This window comes from Phyllosticta citribraziliensis (genome assembly GCF_038025025.1).
Source record: "Phyllosticta citribraziliensis strain CPC 17464 chromosome Unknown J3D65scaffold_10, whole genome shotgun sequence".
Lineage (NCBI taxonomy): Eukaryota > Fungi > Ascomycota > Dothideomycetes > Botryosphaeriales > Phyllostictaceae > Phyllosticta > Phyllosticta citribraziliensis.
In genome coordinates, this window is record NW_027117347.1 from 166,092 (window position 1) to 182,529 (window position 16,438).

The window sequence follows — 16,438 nt, forward strand, 5'->3', positions numbered from 1 at the left end:
TTGCAGGGTGCGTGGAGCGCGTCTACAAGTGCGTGCAGCAGACAACTGAACAAGACTGTCCTGAGCAGCTCCGTTTGATTGCTGCTGGCGCCACGCCATGACGGATGCGGCGTGTAGATTGCTCCAGGGGCAGCCTGTTTACAAAACACTGCACATGTCGGCGTGCGCCCTTGCTTGTCGCGTCCTCAAGTAATGTACAGTGGGTATTCAATTCAGACGTCTACTCGATCCTCAGCGTCGGCATCCTCATGGTCCTCGTCCGCTGCTCCCTCCACTCGCGCGTAATCTCCTCGCGCACGCCCTTGCACCACTTGAGCAGGGCGTCGTCAAACTGCACCCACGCCTCCGGCCGCTCGCCGTGCACCACCTCCATGACGTTGACCTTGAGCTTAATCTCCCACCGCAGCTCGGCCGCCTTGACCCAGTACCGCAGGTTCTCGGCGCAGCGGTACGGCAACGACGTGTCCGTGTGGAACGTCTTGATTTCTTCAAACTGCCGCCGCGACTGGTGCACCAGCTCGTTGTGCAGCGACACCAGCCGCAGCCCGCTGTGCAGCTTGTGCAGGAACGGCGTCGGCAGCGCGCCCGCCGACGCCGGATCCGTCCACGCCGGCAGCTCGTCCGTCGCGTCGTCGGCGTCGAACGACTTGAGGAACAGCCTCTCGCGCTCGCGCTCTCTGCCCGTCCAGTCGCCCTCTCGCCAGCTCCACTTTTCGCGCTCCGCCTCCTCCGCCTGCTCCTTGGCCTCCTCCTTGTCCAGCAGGCTCTCAATGTCCTTGATCCACTCGTCAATCGCCTGCCGCTCGTCGTCCCTGATGCCGCCTTCAAAGTCGCGTCCTGCCATGCGCTTCAGCACCTCCAGCACCTGGTACAGCTCTTTCCGTATCGTCTTCTCCGGCTTGATCGAGTACAGCATTTGAGGCTTTTCGTGCGCCGTGTAGTAGTTTTTGGCCGCCTTGATGGCCAGCGTGATGTTGTCGAGGATGTCCAGCCCCTGCAGCTCCGTCCACTCCTGGCGTTGAGGAAGAGGTTCCTGCTCCAGCTCCGGCGTCATCTTGCCCGCTGCCTCGTACTGCTTCCTCTGCTCCAGCGCGCGCGCCGCAATCTTTTCCGTCTTGGCCGACTTGGTCTTGTACTTTTCCAGCGACTCGGCCGTCCGCGTCCTCTGCAAAATGTCGCGCGCGTCCTGCAGCGCCTCCCTGAGCTCCCTCCTCAACACGGCAATGGCCGGCAGCGGCGCGGTATACATGACCTTGTGTCGGTAGGTGCTGACGGTCGGCGGCAGCATGGGCGGCGGGGCATAGTCGACGGGGCTGTCGACGAACGGAATGTCGATGCTCTCGTACGCGGAGCCGTCGTCCGAGACGAACGAGCTGCGCTTGCTGCCGTCGTCGAGGCTGAGGGAAAAGTCCGAGTGCGCCCTGTCGGCCGTCGTGTGAGGGCCGTCGGTGGCCTCTTCGGCCCTCTTCTTCTTGCGGCGCTCCTTGGCGACCCTGCCTCCCTTGTCGTCGAGCAGCCCCGTCCGAGCAAAGTAGTACTGCAGGTGCGAAATGGTGCCGAGGCTCTGCACGCTCTCTCTATTCTTCGCCGAGTCGGCAAACTCTGTGCCTTCTGGCCTCATGTATCCGCGGCGGCCGTTGGGGATGCCGCCCCACGACAGGCGCGAGCTCTTGGAGCTGCTGCCGCCGGAGCCCGAGCCCGAGCCAGACGACGAGGCCGACATGGCCGAGACGGGGCGGTCGATGGGGGGAGCAGAGGCCGTCATGAAGGTGGGCGACAGAGCAGGGCCGGGGGAAACCGAACGCTCCGAGAGAGCTACATGGTCGTTCATGGTCGGCGGCGCGAGATAAGGTCGGTTGGAGACGAGGGGGATCAATCAGGAGACGATGCTGAAACGACAGTGCCGTGGATGGAGTGGGTGTTCAAACGCAGGCAGGCAGGACAAAGAGTGGAACAAAGTTGTTGACAGGGTCTCGAGCAGGCGCGAAGATGAATGGCCCAAGGTCAAATTATTCTGGAAGCTTTCTTGGGCTTGCCCCGGCCCAGCAACACGGACGGACAGAATGTCTATTCTCGGACGGCGGAAATTAGCCGCAGCCGAGAGCGGGAGGAGGCGATGGAGACACTGAGGCCGGGCGGCGGCCCCGTCTCTGTCTGGGAGCACGCGTTTCGGGAGGCGATGATGTGGTGTTGAGTTGTGAGCAGACAGAAGAGAGGACGCCGAACGGCCACATGGCCATGGACTTGATCCCTGAAGCTGCCAGCGGGACGGGCGGGCGGACTCCCGGGATCCAGCATGCGCCCCTGAAAGCTACTGTCCACTGCTGTCCCTACTGGGCTGGGCTGCGAGGAGCCTGTGCGGAGGCGCCACCAGTCACCACGCGTGCTGGGCCTCAATCTCAATAATGGCCATTGATGGTGGAATGCGTTGATGAGCGAACGAGTGCATGTCCTGAGCAATGCGCCGAATCCAGAGCGCCAAGACCTACGTCATCGTCAAGGAGCTCCCAGTGTGATGCCCAACCTGAACCCAGCGGCAAACCACAACACCAACCACATGAACAGCCTCTTCTCCACACTCACCATGTCCAAACGCGTGCGCCCCTCCCTCCCTCCGCCTCTCCCCACTAACCACCGCAGATCTCCTTCCAAGTGTCCGGCCGCGTGCAAGGCGTCTTCTTCCGCGCCTTCACCATCGAGCAAGCCAACGCCATGCACCTGACGGGCTGGGTCAAGAACGCATCCGACGGGACTGTCGTCGGCGAGGCGCAGGGCTCGGACGAGCAGCTGGCGCGCTTCGTGCAGCAGCTGCATCAGGGGCCGCCGGCGTCGCAGGTGGACAAGGTGGTGAAGAGCGAGGTTGAGGTGCGGAGTGGGGAGGGCGGGTTTGAGAAGTGAGTTTGCTGCTTTTTTCTGACTTGGTTGTCTACAAGTGGTCGGGCGACGACTAACCACTACCATACAGGCGGCGATGAACGAGATCGCGCAGCTATCTTCTCTTCTTCCCTTGGCTCACCTCAACTACATTTGTTATCACGACTCACGACCTCCTAGAACACGACACCAAAAGAACAGACTAGACAAAATACCAAACTCAACTTGACCCACCAACTCCGCCCAATTCCTCCACACCTGGCACCAAATAAATCCAGCGTTTCACAAATCCCCAACCTGCAAAAAGAGCAAAAGGCAGCGCCGTCGTTGGCCAGCTCTCCGTTTCGCCAGCGAATAGAGTCAGGGATGAACCCTTCTGCGCGCGCGTGCTCCGCAACCTCACCCCTTCTTCCGTCCACAGTCAATTGACATTTCGACAACTCTCTGGGCACCTCATTTCCATTTCAACCTTTGACGCAAAGTGAGAATGGATCATTTGCGGTTGATGCCTCTTGCCATGACTTTTGCATGCCCAGCAGTGTCTGTCTAGCCCTTAGCTGCCGCCGCTAGTTGTCTGGCTGGCGCTTGGGCGCGGGCACTAGCTATGTAGTCAGTACACTACAGGTAGGAGGTAGATGTCAGCCAGCCACGCAGAGGGCGGGTGGCCATTGGCAATAGAGCGTTGCTTGCTACCTAGCTATGAGATATCTCGTCATATGCGCTACATACAATTGTCTACGAAGATGAGATGCTATAGAACAGCCGTGCCGCCGTGCCGTCGCCCAACTCCAACCCAAAGCCACATGACAGGAAGAAAAGGCAGATCAAGGAATCGTCACAATGAGCTTGCCCTTGGTGCGATTGCTCTCCATGAGCTGATGCGCCTCGACCACCTGCTCAAACCCAAACACGCGCTCAATGTACACGGTGAAGTCGCCGCTGCGGAACCGCGGCAGCGCGACCTCGACCAGCCGGTCGCGCAGCGCCCCCTGGTACGCCTCGTCGCGGCTGCGCAGGCTGCTGCCCTCGTAGCGCAGCCGCTTGGCGATGAACGCGCCGATGTCGACGCCCTGCCCGTCGAGTTGCGTGCCCCCGAGGAAGCCTAGGTTGACGATGCGCCCGTCGCGCGCGGCGGCGGCCAGGTTGGGCCCGAAGGTCGACGCGCCGACGAAGTCGATGATGACGTCGACGCCGCGGCCGTCCGTGGCCTCGCGCACGCCCTGCACCCAGTCGGTGGTCGTGGAGTTGAAAGCCTTGTCCGCGCCCAGCGTCTCCTCGATGAAGCGCACCTTGTCGTCCTGGCGCGCGGTGGCGTAGACAGCGGAGGCGCCGTCGGCGCGCGCGAGTTGGATGCCGGCGATGCTAACGCTGCTGGCGCCCGCGTGCCACAGGATGCTCTGGCCGGGCGCGAAGCCGCCGACCAGGTACATGGCCTGCAGGGCGGTAATCCACGTCTCGGGGATGGCGGCGCACTGCTCGAAGCTCAGCTCCGAGGGCTTGTGCACCAGCATGTGCGTCGAGACGGCAATATATTCAGCGTACGCGCCGCCATACGCCAGTCCGAAGACCGCGTCGCCGACCTTGAAGGACGACTCGGACGACGAGCCCAGCGACTCGATCGTGCCGCTGAACTCGACGCCCAGCGTTTTCGGCGCTTGTGGGGGCACGGGGTATTTGCCTTCGCGCTGCAGCAGGTCCATGCGGTTGAGGCCGAAGCATTTCACGCGGACGAGGGCTTGTGAGGCCGTGGGGACGGGCTTGGGCGTTTGGGCGTTGATGTAGAGGGCCGTGGCCGGGCCGGTGCCGTTCTGGATGTCTGCGAGGCGACAGGGGATTGTGAGTTAGCCTGTGCAACGAAGGGGACGTTGGAATGTGAATGCTTCAATCTGATGTGGCCGCCAGCGTAAATGACGTCTGTGACGTGAGGACAGGCGACGTCGAGGACGTCGAGACAGCCGCCAAGCAGAGGGAGCCGCAGCCGCAGCCGCAGGGGAACACACCAATTGCTCGCATAGTCTCAGACATCGTGAAGGCAGGCTGGCAAAAGCGGTGCGTTTCTCCTTGGTCGATGCAACAACAGCAGGCGACAGCGTCGTGTATCGTTTCTGGAGCCGCATGTGGGTGGGGTGGGCCGAGTATTTATACGATGCGACGAAATATGTACAAGAGCAACCGAAATTTACGACAAGAACATGTAATTATGCGATATGATGCAGACCGGAGACGGAGAAGAGGACGACGGGTAGGCGGGTAGCGGATGGAATTGGCTTTGCCTGACCGACTAATGACGTGAAAAGGTGCCGTTTGCCGTGCGGGAGTTGGGTTGTCGCTCCGCCCGATTTCTAAGCTCCCCCGCCGTGTCCTGCATCCCGGTCCAGACCAGACCGCCTCCACTTCTTCTCGACAACACCAACGCTAGAGTATCAACTCCGCCGAACCAACAACGCATGCAAGCCTGCTTTTGACGCAACGAATCTCCTCGCCATGTAGAGCTTACAATCGACAGAAAGCCACATAAAAACAAGACAAATACCACAACACGTTCCACGGCCGAACAAGCCGCAAACAAACCGCAACGAAGGAAAAAACAAGAATAAAACAACGTCTTCACTCCTTCTTTCCCCTCCCGCTCACGTCATGTTGAGAAAGTGGCCAAACGTCGCGTCGTCGAGCAGCAGCTCCTCCACCGTGACCTCCCTCCGCAGCGGCGACGCCCGGTCCGCCGGGTTCGCATCCTTGAACGAGCGCTTCTTCGCCCGGAAGGCTTTGACGCGCTGACGGCAGATGCCCACGCGCGAGGTGGTGCTGTTGCTGGTGCTGGTGTCCGTGCTGGTGTCGTTGCCGGTGATGGTGGTGCTGCTGATGCCCGTGACGGGGATGATGTTGCTGGCGGTGCTGGCCCTGCTGCTACGGCCTTGGCCTTCCGCCTTCCTCTTCGCCCGGCGGACTTCGTGTTGGATGTGCCGCGGGAGAGCAGGGTGTTCCTGTTGCTCTGCGGCCAGTGCTGCCTCTTTTGCTGCCGCTCTTGCTGCTCTTCTGGCTGCCGCTTTTGCCATTGCTGCCGCAAGTGCTGCTTCTGCTGCCGCCAGTGCTGCCGCCAGTGCTGCTGCTTCTGCTGCCGCCGCCGCCTCCCCGGCTGGGAAGATCAAGCGCAGCCGCTGGACGCGAAGAGGAGGAGGAGGCGTGGCCGGAGGCGTGGGCGGCGAGGCCGGGAGCGTGGGCGGGGCGCGGGGACGCGGGGTCAGGTACAGTTTGAGTCTCTGCACCTTCTTGGTGCCTCCTGATGACAAGCAGGGAGGCGGGGCGGTCCTGGTAGTGGTAGTGGTCGTGGTGGTGGAGGCGCGTCGACATGGACATGGACGCTTTGCCTCTCTCTCCTGCTCTCCCTCGGGCTCTGCCCGCCGTTTGTGGCCGCGCGGAGCAGGGGCGGGATTGGCAGAAGACGAATGCAGCGGCGTCGGCGTGGCCGCGGTGGGAGCAGTCGTGGCCTTGGCCGTAGCCTTTGGCATGGTCAGGCGCAGGCGCAGGCGAGGCGTCTTGGAATCCTTCATGGCCGGGGCCGTGGCCGCGGGAAGGGTCTCGGGAGCGGCCGTGGGAGCAGTCGTGCCCTTGGCCGTGCCCATGGTCAGGCGAAGGCGAGGGGCCTTGGGAAGGGTCTCAGGGGTCTTGGGAGCAGCCGTGCCCTGGCCCATAGTGAGGCGAAGGCGAGGGGTCTTGGGAACAGTCGCAGGCGTGGCCCCAGCCGTAGCCATGGGAGCATTCGTAGCCGTAGCCGTGGGACCATTGGTGGGAGCATTCGCAGTCGCAGCCAAGATGGCCCTGGCCTGAGCTCTAGTCAGGGGATGACGGGGCTCGGAAGCATTCGTGGTCGTGGAGGTCAAGGGCGAAGGCCTATTACGCATGCCAAAGTACGCCTCGATGGCGGCGAGGACGTCGTCGGACAAGTTTGCGCGGGTGGTTTTGTTGGTGTTGGTGTTCTTGGAAGGCATGGCGATGATGCTGCTCGTCTCGTAAGCAAGGTAAGCAAGTACGTCAGTAAGGAGTAAGGAAGAAAGGCTTGGATGCTCCTTATGCTGCGACGATGCAATGCAATGCTGAGGACTGGATGCTCTTTGAAGCAGATTTCGAATCAGACGAGATCAGAGGACGAAAGTGCGATGGAAAGAGCAGAGAAGCACAGGGCTATTGCGAACATTTAAACCCCGACGGCAGACACTCTCTGGGAGCTACTGCTAGTGATCCACGACAGTCCCCTAGGGAAGTACGGTACGGAGTGGTACGCCCCGAGGGCGAGGGCGACGCGGTATGGTAGATGATCGAATTTCAACGGACAAATCGGGACAGGTGGGCAGGCAGACGGTGTTGAGAGCCCATCGTTGTGCCATGCGCCGCCCCCTGGACCAGAGAAATACGTTGTAGAAACGTAGGAACCGCGGTCGACAACCCCAACACCGAGCCAGTCGGGCTGGGTGACTCTGGTCGACTGGAGCGAGAAAAGGGGCGTCAAGATAGATGAAAGACGGGAGTGTTGTGACTTTATTCGATTCACAAGTAAAAGAAGACATGAAGAGACACGCACATAGAGAGAGTGTGAGAGGTTGGGGAGAGATAGATAGGTACGGTTTCGAGGGGACAAATGGGCAGGCAGGCAGACGGATGGAGGGATCCCGAGGTTGAGACCCTGTGGTTGTCATGCAACGCCTGCTGGATCAAAGGAAGCAATACGTTGCATCCATGGTAGAACCACGGTTGACGACCCCAACAGCAACAGTGGCCCTTATTTAAGAGCCAGGTCGGGCAGCGGGTGGGATGACTGTTGTTTTGCGGTTGGCTGGATTGAAAAAGGGGACGTCAAGATAGAAAAAGGCTTTTGGAAAGAAAGAGAGACACACACAGGGAGAGAGGGTGGGGGAGATACAGAGGTGCGGTTTCAAAGGGACCAAGGGGCTGGTAGACAGACAGAACCCCAATCGAGCGTGTCGTTGTGCCATGCTTTGCCCCTGAACCAAAGAAAGACGTCATATCCGTGGTAGAACAACCACAACCACGGTTGACGACCCCAACAACGACAACAGCAGCAACGGCCCTTGATGAAGACTCGCGCCGGACGGGATGGACGACTCTCATTCCATGGCTGGCAGCATGGTGGAAGATGAGTTTGGAACATGTGTTCGATTCACGAGTAAGAAAAGGCATTTGGAAAGAGACGCACTGAAGAGAGATGGGGAGAAACAGGGAGAAAGAGAAGGGAACGGCAGCATTGTCGTTCGATGGACGACCGAGCCGTGGGAACCATGGTTGATGAAGTCAACAACAATGGCTGCAATGATGGTTGATGAAGAGCCACGCTGGGCGGTGACTGTTGAGTTGTGCTTGACTGGATCAAGGAGAGGGGCATCAAGAGACGAGAGACAGGAAGCATCGGAAGATAGATTCGGTTCATGAGCAAGAAGGAGAAGACTTTTGGAAAGAGACGCACACAGAGAGACGGAGAGACAGAGATGGGGGAAAGAAAAGAGAAATGCAGCATTACCTGCAAGAAAGACAAAAACCCAAGTCTGGCTGGTTTTGGCGGAGGTCCGCGGTTCCCTGTGCCAGACGAGACTCCCGGTTCACCTCACCACCATTCTGACGCTACCCCATCTGCCTACCCCATCTGCCTACCCCATCTGCCGCGCATGCACGTCAAAGACCTCATTCCGCCAACCACCATCCTCCCACTCGTCAACCCGCTCGGCCGCCTGCTCGGCCTCCTCATGCCACAACTTGACGACGCTGCCAGGAGCATACTTGCCCTTGAAGACGCCCTTGCCAGGCGCATCGACGCCGACGCGGACGTCGAGATCCGGGTCCTCGCGCGGCTTGAGACGCGCCATGATGGCCTTGAAAAAGGTGCGCCAGTCCTGCGGGTCGGCGATGCGCGTGGCGCGCAGGCGCTCGCGTGCAAACAGGAGCTCGCGGTTGGCCGTGTGCAAAAAGTCGGCAATGGTGCTGGCGAGCTGCGCTTCCAGCGTCTTGCGCAGAATGGGCCGGATGATTGGCTGCAGGAGCCACGAGAAAAAGGTCATTTTGGACTTGCTGAGCGAGTAGGACAGCTTGTGCACGTGCACGCGGACGGCGCGCAGAGAGAGGACCTTTTCGAGATGGTCGCGGCCCACCTCAATGTCGAGGTGCACGTCGATGCCGCGGTCGTCGAGGGCGAACGAAGCAATGCCCGAGTCGGTGAAGCGCAACAAGGGATGCGAGTGGAGGCGCAGCCAGTATCCCAATTCAGAGGCGCGAAAGGTGAGGCCGTCTAGTTTGACAGTGACGAGCGACGTCATCGACGAGGTGGTGCGGAAGCGGGCTTTGCGAATCTCCAAGTCGTTGTACGTCTCGACGCGGAGTCTATACGGAAGAAACGAAGTGTGGTTGACAGTCTTGCCCGGCTCAATGATGAGGTTCTCCAAGAGCAGGTCCATGTCTGGAGTGGCGACTTCGAGACGAGGAATGGGCACATATTGGACGGCTTGGATGAGAAGAGGCACAAAGACGTTGATGGCATCAGTCAAGAGATCCGCGTTTGCGTAGTGGTGCTTCGGCGACAGGATATGCACAATGTTTGTCGTGGTCCTGAGGAGTTTTGAAATGTCCTCGTCGTGCAACACGGCCTGCAGCGTCGATTGTGCTTGACCGAGAAACTCGTCGACATCTTTGCGGAGCGAAGAGTCTGTTCCAACCCCACGAGCCCTTGCACGGAGCTCCTGAAATTTTTCTTCAATGTGTTCGAGGAAATCGGGGTCCGTGAGCAGCTTTTGCAGGGTGTTGCCAATGTCAACCATTAGACTTTCGAATTCGGGGTCATTCTGACTGTGCTCCATGACTCGCTTGAACTTTTGCTCGAGCTCATCCCACTGCTTGCGATCCCCAAACGACGACAGGAGTTTCCAAAAGTTTTGGATGGCTCTGTCCATTGCAGCATTCTCGTGGACGCCGTCCTGGGCCGTTTCGAGCGTCTGCTCCACTGCGCGCGAGTAGACCATGGCATAGCGCTTGACGAGCAAAGAGAGGGTGGAGACCGACTCGGAATAGTCGTCCCGTCTCCTCAGCTTCAGCACGGCCTGCTTGAGGCGGTGGACCATTGTGTCCCGCTCCTCACCACCCAAGTGTTCGACCAGACTGTGCGACGCATCCTTGGCAATGTCTGCGGCGCCGTTGCCGACAGCCTTGGAGACGTCGGCGACATCATCCTGCAAGTCTTGCTTGGTCGGCGCAGGGCCATCGTCGGCCCCAGGCTCCTTGAGCTGTTGCTGCTCCTCCTCCGAGGGCTCCAGCTTCTTCCCGACCTCTTCTGCGACATTCGACAGGGAGAATGCAGTGTCCTTGAAGACCTCGCGGCCGACGACGTTGATGTCGGAAAGGAATCGGCGAAAGTCGGAGTTGGTCAGCAGCAGCGAGCCGACGGTCTGCAAGCTCTTGTAGGCTGCGCTGGTCAGCATGTGTCAGCGCAATATTGAGGCGACTTGCCTGCAGCAGTGTCGGCTTTGGACTTGGCCTTGGCGGCGTTGGCTGCGAGGTGGTCAACATCAAGCGAGACTCTCGACTTGGTCAGAAACCAGATGAAGTCTTGAATGTAGTCGTCGCTGTTCTTGTGCTGGAGCAATTCCATGAATTCGGTAAGCCATTGTCGCGTGTATTTTACGAGCAGACGTCCCGAGTCACTGAGGTCTGGATTGGTGGGGTTGAGGACGTCGGCGGCCAGCAGAGTGCGCAGATTTACAATGGCCTGTTCGTTGGATGGCATGTATCCTTTTCCGAGGGCTCTGATCATCTGGTACGAGTGCAGCTTCTGGTGGAGCTGCCTCTGAAGGGCCGTGTCATCATCGTACTGGGGCAACAAGGGCTCGCGGTCGGCGTCGCGCGAGCGGAAGAAGGGGAGGCAGGACGACATGGTTGGGTGGAGGTGGAGGTGGAGGTGGAGTGGCGGTCATGGTGGAGGATGGGATGGGGTGCGATGGGATGGCGAACCAAGGAAGGGCGGCGGTCATCATGGGAATCAATGTCGTGGGGGTGACGTCTTTTGTGCGGCTAGTGTGTGGCTGGTGGGGTAGAGGTGTGGCGGTGGGACAAGGTGTGGCGGTGCTTGGCGCCTGGCTTGGCAATTCAGCGATCGAGACGTTAGAGGAATTTTGCGGAGAAGCGCTAGCCATGGATCCTCTCCTCCAGTCCAGTCTGGTCCCTCTGCTGTCTGCACGACTCGCTCCACGCATTCAACACTTCTGTTCACGTTCTAGCCCGGCTGCGGCAGTCTTGCATGGTCAGCACCGGTCGTGCGCCGTCGACGCCGTTTCATTTCGCGTTCCGTCGAATTGATCGTCTGCAGGGCCTCCACCCGACGCAAACGCGCCCTTAACGCCCGTTGAACCCATCTCAGCCCGACATCACGAGTTGGCCGCTCGGACGTACACAAATTCAACGCATTCCAGGGGCTCAAGTCCGGGCGTCAGCGGAGCACCCGCGTTGGTCTCCGTCTACGGCAGCGCAGCTGAAGAGTTGCAGCCGTCCGTATCCGCAGGCCGGAGGTGCAATGGCGGCATCGGACAAGACCAGAGTGAGTCAGCTTATTGCCCAACCAATGCCGGGGCGTCAATTATTATTTTCGTCGGGGTGGGCGTGGATTGACGGTGGAGAGGCGGAGGAGACGATCTCGAAGCGCGTCGGCGGGAACCGGGAGCTAGGCCGGTTGGGGTAACCAGCTCCCTTGTCAGTGTCTTGCAGTGCCTGTCAGTCTCGCCGCAGCAGAGCGACAGGACCAGAAAAACAATGGCATAATCTGCTTCTCTGCATTGCCTCGCATGCACACGCGACCTCGTCCTGAGTGGTGAGACGCACACCTCACGTCGGATCACTCTCTCATTTGCTGCCACGTAAAATTCCCGCCGGCCCTGCCCGCCCTGATCGCGCCCGGCTCCCCTCTCGTCACATCTCAAGACAAGATCCAGCTACCCTGGGACCTGTTTTCCGCCTTTGCCGTCCGCAACGCCAGTTTGCCTCGTCTCGGTTGCCTCCCTGATGCCGTCGTCGATTCTTAAGCGGGCTGCCCGCCCACTTCTCTCCTCGTCGACCATCCCTCTGCGCCCCAAGCCGATATCTCGTCTCTACTCCACCATGACGGCCGCCGCCGAATACAACGACCAGCCCGTCCCCACGGGCAAGCCCGCTCACCCTCCCAACGCCCAGCCGAAACCAATTCTCTCGTCGTGAGTCACCAATTCCCCCAATTTTCACTCTACTAACACGCGCCAGCACCGGCGATTACGACACCTCCTACAGCCTGGAAGCCCGCCGCTATCTCCGAACATACGGCCTCATCCCACCCGCCGTCGAAAGCCATGAGATACAGCTAAAAAGATGTACGACAGACGCCCGCCTGAGCCCGGCTGAGCCACGCTAACACCCGCAGGTTTGGCGCTGCTCGAAAGCAAGGCTGCCGAGCTGGAAAAGTACCAGTATCTGAGTCATCTGCGCGCCACAAACACCCACCTCTTTTACCGTTTGCTCGCAGACAACGTCAAGGTGCGGATCCTGCACGAACAAAATCTGCCCAGCTCACACCATCTCAGGAGATTACCCCCCTGGTATACACTCCGACAATAGGCGCTGCTTGCCTGGCATGGCACAAGCTGTACACGCACCCCGAGGGCATGTACCTGTCGTTCGAGGACCGGGGCAACCTGCGCGCCGTCATTGCCAACTGGCCGCACGATGTCGAAATCACCGTCGTCACCGACGGCTCGAGAATTCTTGGCCTGGGAGACATTGGCGTCAATGGCATGGGCATTCCCGTCGGAAAGCTGTCGCTCTACACGGCCTGCGCCGGCATCCGGCCAGACCGCACCCTGCCCCTCATGCTGGATCTGGGCACTGGCAACAAGGAGTTGCGGGAGGACCCGCTCTACATGGGCAGCCGCAGAGATAAGGTTACTCCCGCCGAGGAGAAGGAGTTTATGGACGAGCTCATGGCGGCGCTGACGGAGAGGTGGCCTGGGTGAGTGCTGGCCCTGCGTGACATGAAGCATCACTGACTGTCGCAGCATCGTCATTCAGTTTGAAGACTTCAAGAACCCCTTCCCCGCCCTCGAGCGCTACCAAAACACATACACCTGCTTCAACGACGACATCCAAGGCACTGGCGCCGTCATCCTCGCCGGCTTCGTCAATGCCGTCAAGCACGCCGGCATCGACCTCCGGGATCACCGGGCCATCTTCCTCGGCGCAGGCAGTGCCGGTGTCGGTGTCGCCAAGCAGATTGTCGAATTCTTCATCAAGGAGGGGCTCAGCGAGGACGAGGCCCGCAAAAAGTTTTGGTTCATGGACTCTCGCGTAAGTGTGCTCCCACGTTGCCTGACATGGTCTGACGTGTGCAGGGACTCGTGACTCTGGACCGCGGCGACACGCTGGCGGACCACAAGGTCTACTTTGCGCGCGACGACAACGACGGCAAGCAGATCAAGACGCTGCCCGAGCTGGTCGAGTACGTCAAGCCGACCATCCTGATGGGGCTGTCGACCATCGGCGGCGCCTTCACGCCCGCCATCCTCAAGCGCGTGGCCGAGCTCAACGAGCACCCCATCGTCTTCCCGCTGTCCAACCCGTCGTCCAAGTCGGAATGCACCTTTGAAGACGCCGTCAAGTACACGGACGGCCGCGTGCTCTTCGCCAGTGGCAGCCCGTTCCCGTCCATCGACTTTGACGGCAAGACCCTCACCCCCGGCCAGGGCAACAACATGTACGTCTTCCCGGGCATCGGCCTCGGCGCCATCCTCTCCAAGGCCGTCAACGTCACGCAAGACATGATCTACGCGTCGGCCACCGCCCTCTCAACGGCCCTCACGCCCGACGAGCGCGCGCAAAAGTGGCTGTACCCCGACATCCGCCGCATCCGCGACGTGTCGGTGACCGTGACGCGCGGCGTCATTCGCGCCGCACAGCGCGACGCCGTCGACCGCGAGCTGGCCCTGCGCAACCTGCCGGACGACCAGCTCGACGCGTACATCCGCGACCGCATGTACGATCCGTTTACCGAGGGCGACAAGATTGGCGACGAGGTGCGTGCGTTGACGGGTGGTGTCAATGGCGTGCGCAAGAGCCACTTGTAGATGTGGAAAGAGGGGAGTGTGGTGAACCAAAAATGCGGGCCTGGTTTCTTTTCTTTCTTTTCTTCTTTCGTTGCTGCAGCTGGGACGGGCGCAGGCGTACCGGATGGCTGGATGAATGGCTTACGGGCACTGAGTGGGCAAGCGTCTCTAGAGCGCGCAACACACCACACCACACAACACAAGATGGGATACCCACACACACACACTTCAATGTCTTACAGTACGTACACTGGGCTGTTGCGTACATGTGCAAAGGCAAGGCAAAGTAGATAACAGACATACGTGAGCGAGTAATATGACGAGTTGCCACCACCACCAGTGCCTCCACCAGTGCCTCCACCAGTGCCTCCACCAGTGCCTCCACCAGTGCCTCCACCAGTGCCTCCACCAGTGCCTCCACCAGTGCCTCCACCATCATCACAGCTGCTGCTGCCGTTCTAGAACTAAGACCTGTCTTGTCTTGTCGTGCAGCGGCAGAAGAGCGATGCTGTACAGCGTCGCCTGGCGCGATACCGGTGTGTGATGGTGGATGGCGCAGGGCTGTCTCGAACTAGATAGATAGGTGGGTTGTCTCATTGAGCATGTTCTGTCTGCCTGTCTCACCAGTCCATCTCTCATTCTTCAGCCTCACTCGCTGCCATCGCTTGACGCTCCCGCCCCAAACAGTCTCACGCCTCTATCTACGTACGGCGCTACATAGCTCCCTACCGACACATCTACAGCACTGCATACGTACCACAATTCCTACCCCCATCCATCGATGCCCCGCGCAGATGGCAGCGTCATGCACTGGCCTTTCTTGGCTGTTTTGATTATTCGCGACGGCTGACTGGTCGGCCAGTTGCTTGCTTGGTTGGTTGGTGATCCGGGAACGAACGAACGAACAAACGAACGAACGAACAAGCTTCCCCGCATTCTGCTCTGCTCCGCTCCGCATGTGCTCCGTCAATGGGTGGATGGAGCGCCGTATGTATGTATGTACCCCAGACGCCTCTCGCCTTTCTCGTACTGTACATGTCAGCGGACAGACAGGGCAGGGCAGGGCAGGGTACATAGACAAGGGACGGGTGGCGTACCGGACTTCCCGAGGAAACGAGGGAGGTGGGGGTGAGGGTCTGTCTGCCTCTCGTCTTCTCCAGAAGCTCATCCACCACACCACACCACACTTCTGTCCTTCTATCCTGTAGCTGACTGGCCTTTTGCTGCTACTGTGCAGTGTCTAACGACGTAGGTGGGTCTAGAGGTTTGCAAGGCGGGGTAGCTGCGCTGGCTGAGGCCGGTCAGGGACGATGGGATGGGATGATTACGTCAAGCCGCAGACGCAGACGCCCCGCGGCCTACATACCTACGGCACGCCCGCATGTGTACAGTATATGCATAGGTGGTCGAGACAACGGCTGTACTTACCTTACTGTGCTTCTATGGTGTGTATTTGAAGGACAGGACAGGACAGGAGGGAGGGAGAGTAAGACAGGCGGCGGTGGTGGCGGCGAACAGCTCCCTACATATTGATGTGAACTGTAGAGGAGAGACATGGCCAGTTACAGTTCTTCCTTGGTGATATACGTATCTAACTGTTTGTCCAAGGACATATCTCTTCTGCATTTTCGACTGACTGACTGACGCAACGCCACACGATCATTCATTCATTCCTCCCTGCCCCTCCCCGCTCCTCTCCTCGTGCTCCCCTCTCCCCTCTCCCCACACAACCAACCGACCAGCCAACCACACACGCGACAAGTCAATCAATCAATCCACCATCCACACCCATCACACACCCCGCATTCTTGGCTTTAGCCTTGGCTCCACACCACACCATCCATCCCATCCCATCCCTGCCCTTCCCTGGTAACCTAGCGTAGTAGCTTGGTAGTAGCCGCACCCCTTCCTCATGCATGTGGGTACTCGACCCAAGTCAGCAGCGCAAATCACAAAGCGAGAAAAGAAAAAGAGAATTGTAGCCACACACACACACACACACACACAGGTGGTAGGTAAGTAGGTGTACCTGCACGACGGTCCGCCGCTACATGTATCCGCCTTTACTGTACGCATGTGAACCACGCCGGCACGCCACGCTACGCCAGGCACACACACCAAGGGTCTGCGACTCGCCTCCGCCTCCGCCGTCTCTCTGTGTGTCTTGTCTCGTCTAGGTATATACATACACAGGTACATGCCACCCATGGCGTACCCTTCCCCTCTCCCCGCTCCGCTCATCGTCATCATCCGTCCGCGTGCCCGCTCTGTCCGTTTCTTAGGCTAGGTAGCTCCCATAAGTAAGCACGCGGCGCCAGCCAGGCAGTCTAGGCTGTCCTATCCTCCACCACAGCCGCAGCCGCCGCCGCCGCCGCCGCCGCCGCCAGCCGCCAGCATCCGTGCTCAGTTGACAAAGTCGGTCACGTCGCTGCCGGTCTCGAGAGAGA

General features: G+C 59.8%; 6 protein-coding genes across 6 annotated transcripts; 3 read left to right on the forward strand and 3 right to left on the reverse strand.

Moving 5' to 3' along the window:
* Window positions 1-18: 18 nt before the first annotated feature.
* On the reverse strand, window positions 19-2,188 carry J3D65DRAFT_633433 (uncharacterized protein). The gene has a single exon (XM_066801118.1). It carries the CDS (start codon window positions 1,829-1,831, stop codon window positions 221-223), a length of 1,611 nt encoding a protein of 536 aa, XP_066652216.1. The 5' UTR covers window positions 1,832-2,188; the 3' UTR covers window positions 19-220.
* A 396-nt stretch (window positions 2,189-2,584) lies between these two features.
* On the forward strand, window positions 2,585-2,898 carry J3D65DRAFT_670094 (Acylphosphatase-like domain-containing protein; the record flags this gene model as incomplete). Its single annotated transcript, XM_066803262.1, has 2 exons — window positions 2,585-2,596; window positions 2,641-2,898. 2 exons carry the CDS (start codon window positions 2,585-2,587, stop codon window positions 2,896-2,898), a joined length of 270 nt encoding a protein of 89 aa, XP_066652217.1.
* Window positions 2,899-3,510: 612 nt separating this feature from the next.
* On the reverse strand, window positions 3,511-5,149 carry J3D65DRAFT_633440 (NADPH2:quinone reductase). Its single transcript, XM_066801119.1, has 2 exons — window positions 4,875-5,149; window positions 3,511-4,690 (listed from the first exon to the last, which is right to left on the reverse strand). Exons 1-2 carry the CDS (start codon window positions 4,897-4,899, stop codon window positions 3,699-3,701), a joined length of 1,017 nt encoding a protein of 338 aa, XP_066652218.1. The 5' UTR covers window positions 4,900-5,149; the 3' UTR covers window positions 3,511-3,698.
* A 1,036-nt stretch (window positions 5,150-6,185) lies between these two features.
* J3D65DRAFT_633445 (uncharacterized protein) lies at window positions 6,186-7,077 on the forward strand. Its single transcript, XM_066801120.1, has one exon. It carries the CDS (start codon window positions 6,321-6,323, stop codon window positions 6,918-6,920), a length of 600 nt encoding a protein of 199 aa, XP_066652219.1. The 5' UTR covers window positions 6,186-6,320; the 3' UTR covers window positions 6,921-7,077.
* A 1,210-nt stretch (window positions 7,078-8,287) lies between these two features.
* Window positions 8,288-11,050, reverse strand: J3D65DRAFT_53833 (uncharacterized protein). The gene is made up of 2 exons (XM_066796714.1): window positions 10,381-11,050; window positions 8,288-10,336 (listed from the first exon to the last, which is right to left on the reverse strand). Exons 1-2 carry the CDS (start codon window positions 10,802-10,804, stop codon window positions 8,535-8,537), a joined length of 2,226 nt encoding a protein of 741 aa, XP_066652220.1. The 5' UTR covers window positions 10,805-11,050; the 3' UTR covers window positions 8,288-8,534.
* Window positions 11,051-11,690: 640 nt separating this feature from the next.
* Window positions 11,691-14,323, forward strand: J3D65DRAFT_633450 (uncharacterized protein). The gene is made up of 6 exons (XM_066801121.1): window positions 11,691-12,113; window positions 12,160-12,266; window positions 12,317-12,429; window positions 12,477-12,901; window positions 12,948-13,236; window positions 13,281-14,323. The coding sequence occupies exons 1-6, from the start codon at window positions 11,926-11,928 to the stop codon at window positions 14,010-14,012; spliced, it is 1,854 nt and encodes a 617-aa protein (XP_066652221.1). The 5' UTR covers window positions 11,691-11,925; the 3' UTR covers window positions 14,013-14,323.
* Window positions 14,324-16,438: the final 2,115 nt, after the last annotated feature.

Bases quoted from the DNA above. Each gene is read 5' to 3' on its own strand.
- J3D65DRAFT_53833 (XM_066796714.1), bottom strand. From the start codon at position 10,804: ATGTCGTCCTGCCTCCCCTTCTTCCGCTCGCGCGACGCCGACCGCGAG. The intron at 10,337-10,380 runs GCAAGTCGCCTC...TGACCAGCGCAG, and splicing joins CAAAGCCGACACTGCTGCAG to CCTACAAGAGCTTGCAGACC.
- J3D65DRAFT_633440 (XM_066801119.1), bottom strand. From the start codon at position 4,899: ATGTCTGAGACTATGCGAGCAATTG. The intron at 4,691-4,874 runs GTGTGTTCCCCT...GTCGCCTCGCAG, and splicing joins TGAGACTATGCGAGCAATTG to ACATCCAGAACGGCACCGGC.
- J3D65DRAFT_633433 (XM_066801118.1), bottom strand. From the start codon at position 1,831: ATGAACGACCATGTAGCTCTCTCGGAGCGTTCGGTTTCCCCCGGCCCT.
- J3D65DRAFT_633445 (XM_066801120.1), top strand. From the start codon at position 6,321: ATGCAGCGGCGTCGGCGTGGCCGCGGTGGGAGCAGTCGTGGCCTTGGC.
- J3D65DRAFT_633450 (XM_066801121.1), top strand. From the start codon at position 11,926: ATGCCGTCGTCGATTCTTAAGCGGGCTGCCCGCCCACTTCTCTCCTCG. The intron at 12,114-12,159 runs GTGAGTCACCAA...AACACGCGCCAG, and splicing joins CCGAAACCAATTCTCTCGTC to CACCGGCGATTACGACACCT. The intron at 13,237-13,280 runs GTAAGTGTGCTC...TGACGTGTGCAG, and splicing joins TTTGGTTCATGGACTCTCGC to GGACTCGTGACTCTGGACCG.